We start from the raw sequence: 7,579 nt of genomic DNA, 5'->3' as shown, positions 1-7,579 counted from the left end.
TAGAGTAGTAGAGGGAATGTGTTTCATACCAATGTGTTGTTTCAGGTGGGAGACATGGAAAACTGGATGTATCCTTGAATGTGAAGGTAGCTCCAGTTTGTAAGCTACAACACCTACCTTTTGTAAGATTTTGAAGGGTCCATAGTATTTGGAAAATAGTTTAAAGTTTCTTCTGAGAGACACCGAAGCTTGTCTATATGGTTGAAGTTTGAGGTAGACTAGATATCCCTCTGTAAAAGTTCTTTCCACTCTGGAAGAATCAGCATAGAGCTTCATACTGGCTTGTGCTTGATATAGTGATTCTTTGATGATGTCAAGCATAGAGTCTCTGGATTTTAACTAAGCTTCCACAACATCCACAGAAGTATTAGCATTAGATGGGAATGCTGGATGGGGTGGTAAATAGCCATAAAAAGCTTGAAATGGAGACATTTTTAGACCCCTGTGGAAGCTGGTGTTGTACCACCACTATGCAAGTGACAACCAATTTCTCCAGATGCTTGGTTTATGACCTGCTACACATCTTAAATAATTTTCCAAACAAGCATTCACCCTCTCAGTATGACCATCAGTTTGAGGGTGATAAACATAGCTTAAAATTCAAACTTGTGCCCAAAGCCTTGAATAAATCAGTCCAAAATTTGCTTGTAAATACCTTGTCTCTATCTGACACAATTGAGGCTGGAAATTCATGTAGCTTGAAAATTTGACTGATAAAAACTTGTGCCACAGAGGAAGCAGTGTAGGGGTGTTGCAGGGAAATAAAATGAGCATACTTAGTGAGTCTGTCTACCACAATTAGGATGACATTCTTCTTGTTGCTTGTTGGTAGACCATCAATGAAGTCTATTGTTATATGTTACCAAGCATAATATGGCACAGGGAGGGGTTGGAGAAGGCCTGTAGAGTTTGTGGTGTCACTTTTGTTCCTTTGACATGTATCACATTGAGACACAAAGAGTAAAACTTCCTTTTTGAGGCCTTGCCAATAGAAATGTGATTTTGCTCTTGCATATGTAGCTTGAATACCAGAATGGCCTCCCACAACAGAATTATGTAGAGAATGTAATGGTGCTTGCCTAATATTACCACCAGTACCGATATAGAGTTTTGTTTGGTACCTCAATATGCCCTCCTTGTAGGTGAAGTTTTCAACACTAGAAGGACTGAGGAGAAGTTTAGAAATTATACCCTGAGCTGTCTCATCATCAGTATAACTGGCAAGTACTTACTGAGCCCATGCTGGTTTAGAGGCATCCAATAAATTACAATGATCTGAATCAGGAGTTCTTCTAGAAAGTGTATCTGCCACTACATTTTCAGCTCCTTTCTTGTATTTGATGACATAATGAAATCCTAACAGTTTGATTAAGTATCTTTACTATAATGGTGTGATGATCCTTTGCTCCAAAAAAATACTTGATACTTTGATGATCACTTTGGATTATGAACTTAGCACCTTGTAAGTAATATCTCCATCTTTGAACTTCCATGACAATGGCTAGAAACTCCTTTTCATATGTGGATAATGCTCTAGCTTTTGGACCCATTGGTTTGCTAAAGTAAGCAATTGGCTTGCCTTCTTGGAGTAATACAGCTCCAATACATGAGTCACTGGCATCACTTTCAACCGCAAAAGGTTTAGTGAAGTCTGACAAGGCCAATACTGGAGTTGTTGACATGGCCATATTGAGTTGCTCAAAAGCTGATGTGGCTGCTGAAGTCCAGAGGAAGGATTTCTTCTTGAGAAGATCAGTAAGTGGTTTACTGATTGCTCCATAATTCCTGACAAACTCCCTATAGTAGCCTGTAAGGCCAAGGAATCCCCTTAATTCTTTGAGGGTGGAGGGTGTTGGCCAAGATTGCATACAAGCAATTTTACTTGGATCTAAACACCAACAGTTGTAATAATATGGCCAAGTATTCCAGAGAAGGTTGACCAAAACAACATTTAGAGAGCTTAGCATAGAGTTGATGTTTTCTGAGCAGGGAGAATGTAAACTTGAGATGCTCCAAATGCTCAGACATGCTCTTACTGTAGATTAGAATATCATCAAAAAATACTAGTATAAATTTCCTCAATGCAGGTTGAAATATCTCATTCATTAAGGCTTGAAAAGTGGCTGGAGCATTAGTAAGGCAAAATGACATCACCTTAAATTCATAATGGCCTTGATGTGTTCTGAAGGCAGTTTTGAAAATGTCTGATAGATGCACTCTAATTTGGTGATATCCAGTTCTCAAGTCAATTCTGGTGAAGACAATAGCTCCATTCAGTTCATCCAATAACTCTTCAATAATTGGAATGGGAAACTTGTCCTTGACTTTAATGTTGTTTAGTTTTCTATAGTCAACACAAAATATCCATGTGTTGTCTTTCTTCTTAACTAGAAGTATAGGTGATGCAAAGGGACTATTGCTTGGCTGGATGATGCCAGACTGCAGCATTTCCTGAACCAGTTGTTCTACCACACCTTTATGAATGTATGGACACTTGTGAGCTCTGGGGTTTACAGGTGTTGAATTAGGATGCAAGGTAATTTTATGGTCCAAGTATCTTTGTGGAGGCAATTGAGTTGGCTCTTGGAAAATGTCATCAAACTCATGTAACAAGGGTAAAAGAATATCAGGAGTGGTAGGTGGTGAAGTAGGTGTTGAAATGGAAAATAAGTGGCCCACCATGCCATGAGAAGTGCTAGAAAAAAATTTCTTAACAGCTTCACCACTCAACTGGAGTAAAGAAGTGTGTTGCACAATACCCTGTAAGGTGATTTTCTTACCTTATCAGTTTTGAAAAGTTAAAGAGAACATCACCTAATGTCTTGAGCCAATCTGCACCTAAGACAATATCACAGCCTCCCAATGGTAGAATTTTGATATTCTCAACAAATGTATGGCCCTGCATGCTCCATTGTAGTTGAGGACAAATACCATTACTGAGTGTTTTCTTTCCATTTATAACAGTGACCTTCATTGTTGTAGTTGATTCAATGTGGCAATGGAGGGAAGCATCCAATACACTGTCAATAAAACTTGTTGTGCTGCCAGAATCAATAAGTATGGATACCTTGTGATTGTTAAGGACTCCAGGGATTCTGATAGTATCACCTGTGGCATGACCAGTTAAAGCATGGACAGAAATTGGTATATTGAATCATGGGAGTGGTGGGTGTAGGTTTTGGATTGTTGTGGAAGGAAGATTTTGGGGTTACTGGAGCAGATTTAGGTGATGTGAGAATTGGCCTAGGAGAGAAATTGGTATATTGAATTTTTTTTGAGGAACTGAAAGGGTTATTAAATGATTTTGTATAAGGTTTAGTGAATTGGTTGGATGAACTGAGTTTATGCTCTTGTAATCTGGCTAATGAAAAAGCAACAGCTAAGGTTTGTGAGTGAAACATAGACACGGATTTTCCTATTTCATCCTTTAGGCCACTAAGAAAACTCATTACAAAATAGGTCTCAGTGAGTGTAGGATTCATATTCAGCATTAAGGCTTTTAGAGATTCAAATTCCTCATAATAGTCATCAATTGTGGATATCTGAATTAACTTATTGAAACTGCCTACAAAGTTTTCTTCTATAGGATTCTCAAAACGAGCACATAAATGTCTGGTTAAATCTGACCAAGTAATACGTGGTCGATTCACCTAAAAATTGAGAAACCAGTTCTCCGCCTTAGCCTCTAAATAAATTGCAGCAATATCCACTTTCTTGTGTTCCTCAATATCATTAATTGAAAGTATCTTTCGCTCTTGCGGATCCAACCCCGAGGATCATTACCATCAAAACGAGGAAAATCTAACTTGGGAAGACGATGAATATTACCTGAGTGAGATCGATTTTGATGATTGTAGTTTGAACTTTAAGTATCATGTATGTTAGACCCACCAGTATCTTCAGGACGATTAGGATGTACAGGTCTATTCAATAAGGAGATGAGATTTCGATTATTTACTTGTAATGCCTCTTTGAATCTAGTCTTTACTGTATCTATCTGAGAAGTAAGATCTGTGGAGAGGGTTTTGAATTCTGAACGGAGTTGAGTGATTGCAGCAGCATTAGCTTCAGCCTTATCGGAAACCTCCTTGAGAGTCATCGGAAAAGAAAAAAATTTGGATGGATTGAATGGCTCTGATGCCAGTTGTTGTACCCCTACAACAATTTAACAAACAGAGATGGATAGAATGGTGAAGAATCACCTCCTGAATCAAAGATTCAAGCCAAAATCTGTGCCAGAGGCGCAGCCAAATAACATTTCATTAAAACAGGATTCAGGTGCTGAAGGGATAACTCTTCTTCCACATTTAAGTAGCAAATAATTGAACCCTAAACAGACTCAATCGGTGACAGACGCGTGGCAAGCCATCAACGGTCCACAACTCACCCAATTACAGCCTGTCTGCACTACTAAGGAACTCAACTAAAATTATAAGGGCAGACCATAGAGTGGTTTATTCAAGAAGGGACACAACATAAAAGCATGGGGAAACTAGAACTGACAAAAACAAGTCAATAATCTTAATTCAACATTTCTAATTGCAAATTAACAGGATTTTGGATTTTCACTTATCATGTACTGACAAGGAATAAGAAAATATCAATAGGTATAAAAAAGTAGTCAAGAACAAAGAATAAGAAACAGACCCATAGGTAGATGGAGTCAAGAAACACCAACCCATAGGTATTGATGAAATACCAGGACATACAGTTTCAGTGCCAACTTAATCTTAGCAGACAAGTGACAACAGCTTCAAAAATATATATATGATCACACCAAAGACTTAGCAGAGCATAAACTATAAGGAGGAACATTATGAAAATCATCTCATTCATTAGTTATTCAAGCGCAATATAAATAGGCACTTCGCAGCAAACTTCGAAATGAACAGAAACAACAGACAGAATTTGATGAATTACATAGAAGCATTGCCAGTTCATCGCTCTAACTAAACTAAGTTCAAATTCAATAAAACACGGGAGAAGAAAACTGCAAAATATATGACAACAAAAAAGATATCAGAACAGCAAACAGTGATGACACTCACAGTGTACATTTTTAATTGAGACCGCAGTTTGATTCAAAAAGATTGAGACTTCGAGGTGAATCAATGAAGTTCAAAATTATTATCAATTACTCAAGAATTTCCTGAATCACACCCGCTCCAACAGTTTTCCCACCTTCTCTAATAGCAAACCTCATACCTGACTCACAAGCAACAGGCACTATAAGCTCAACAATCATCTTAACACGATCACCAGGCATAACCATTTTCGACTCCTCATCTTTATCATTCATAATTGTGGCAACTCTTCCTGTAACATCAGTAGTTCTCATGTAAAATTGTGGTCTGTAACCAGCGAAAAAGGGTGAATGCCTACCACCTTCTTCTTTCTTAAGAACATAAACAATGGCAGTGAATTTTGTGTGTGGAGTAATAGAACCAGGTTTTGCAAGAACCATTCCCCTCTGAATATCAGCTTTTTGCATACCACGAAGCAGAATTCCAACATTGTCACCAGCTAGTGCTTCATCAAGAAGTTTCTGGAACATCTCAACACCAGTGACAGTAGTATTTCTAGTCTCTCTAAGACCAACAAGTTCAACAGTTTCACCAATTCTTACAGTACCTCTTTCGACACGGCCAGTAGCAACAGTACCACGACCTGTAATTGAGAAAACATCTTCTACTGCGAGAAGAAATGGTAACTCGGTTTGACGTTGAGGAATTGGAATATAACTATCAACATTATCCATAAGTTCATAAATTTTATCAACCCATTTATTTTCTCCTCTCTTAATAGCAGGATTAGCCATTAAAGCTTCTAATGCTAATAAAGCAGAACCAGATATGATAGGAGTATCATCACCAGGAAATTCATAAGAAGTTAAAAGGTCACGAACCTCTAAATCAACCAACTCAAGTAATTCCTCATCATCAACTTGGTCTTGCTTATTAAGAAAAACAACCATATTAGGAACACCTACTTGTTTGGCTAGTAAAATATGCTCCTTAGTTTGTGGCATTGGACCATCAGCACCAGACACGACCAATATCGCACCATCCATTTGAGCAGCACCAGTAATCATATTCTTAACATAATCAGCGTGACCGGGACAATCGACGTGAGCATAATGACGATTTTCAGTTTCATATTCAACAGTAGCAGTGTTAATAGTAATACCTCTAGCTCTTTCCTCAGGAGCAGCATCAATTTCATCGTATTTCTTAGATTGACTACCACCAATAGAAGCTAAAGCCATAGTTAAAGCAGCAGTAAGTGTGGTTTTTCCATGGTCGACATGACCAATCGTACCAATATTAACATGAGGTTTTTTTCTCTCAAATTTGCCTCTCGCTGCTTTAACTGTGAGTGAGCGGTTACTTCTTCTTGTTGTTGTAGTGGTGGTGGAAACTGAATTTGAAGTCCAGTAGAAAATGCTTGAAGAAGGAGTAGTGAAAGATGAAGAAAGAAGTGGAGTTGATTTACGGATTGATGAAAATGAAACACCGGATGATGAAGGAGAAGAAGATGAAGAATGGATTGAAGAGTTTATTGAGAAGAGGAGGCTTGATGAAGCAGTTGGGGTAGCTGAAGTAGCCATGGAAACGGAATTAGGGTTTGGTTTTGCTTCTTGTGGGTTTTGTCTACAATGTGTTTGAAGAAAGAACCCAAAGAGATAACATAAAGAGAGAAGAAAATACTGGAATAGAAGAATATGAAGAAACGAAATAAGGGATTGGGTTCATTTAGATAGAGTCTCTCGTATCCGTTCAATTGTTCTATCCATTTCCATCTGACAAACTGATATTATGTAACGCGAGATATAATGAAATTTGGTACTCCTAAAGTAAAAGAGACTTACCACCAAATAAAGTTTTTTTTTTTTTTTGAAACATAAAATTTGGAGTATTAATCTACTAATAGGCTATTACACGAGGGTATGTCATACTCCAAGATTGGTCGATTACAAAAGAAATCGGTAGGCAAGGAATCTACAACAACGTGATACTGGAATAAAATGCAAGTTTCATCATATAAATATAATATAGGGTAAATATAATATAGCAAAATAAAGAAGTTGAAACTACGGTGTAATACTAGGAATAAATATAATATGGAGTAAGTTTCATCATGTTGACCTAGTTAACTGTTTCTTTGGACATTTTTAAATTTATATATTATTGTTTGGTTATGGAAATTATTGTTTGGTCTAAGGATGGACAATTTTCACGTGGGATGATGTCATCAATGATGTAATTATCTTTTGATAGTGGCAGAAATACCCTTTCAGCACCGTATATATACTCGATTATTAACAGAGTAGGGAATCATTTTCAGATTTGTTTTCTTTTTCCTCTTTTTTCCATATATACTTTCTCTCTCTGTGTTTTTCTTCTTTTGTTGATGAAGATCTTCATGACGATAATGATGAAAACGACGACGATTATGATGATGATGAAGAAGACGACGGTGATGATGATGAAGACGATGATGAAAATAATTCTTCTTCTTCCGTTTTTTCTAGGTTTTCTGGTGAAGATGATGAAGACAATAAAGTACATATGTGATGGAG

General features: G+C 37.4%; 1 protein-coding gene across 1 annotated transcript; it reads right to left on the bottom strand.

Annotated features, from left to right (window-relative positions):
* Nucleotides 1-4,802: 4,802 nt before the first annotated feature.
* LOC113276151 (elongation factor Tu, chloroplastic-like) lies at nt 4,803-6,737 on the bottom strand. The gene has a single exon (XM_026525729.1). The coding sequence runs from the start codon at nt 6,605-6,607 to the stop codon at nt 5,135-5,137; it is 1,473 nt and encodes a 490-aa protein (XP_026381514.1). The 5' UTR covers nt 6,608-6,737; the 3' UTR covers nt 4,803-5,134.
* Nucleotides 6,738-7,579: the final 842 nt, after the last annotated feature.

Source organism: Papaver somniferum, chromosome 4 (assembly GCF_003573695.1).
Source record: "Papaver somniferum cultivar HN1 chromosome 4, ASM357369v1, whole genome shotgun sequence".
NCBI lineage: Eukaryota > Viridiplantae > Streptophyta > Magnoliopsida > Ranunculales > Papaveraceae > Papaver > Papaver somniferum.
Note: the sequence above shows the minus strand (reverse complement) of the source record. Positions and strands in the feature narration are given on the sequence as shown.

Coding starts and splice junctions, on each gene's coding strand:
- LOC113276151 (XM_026525729.1), bottom strand. CDS start 6,607: ATGGCTACTTCAGCTACCCCAACTGCTTCATCAAGCCTCCTCTTCTCA.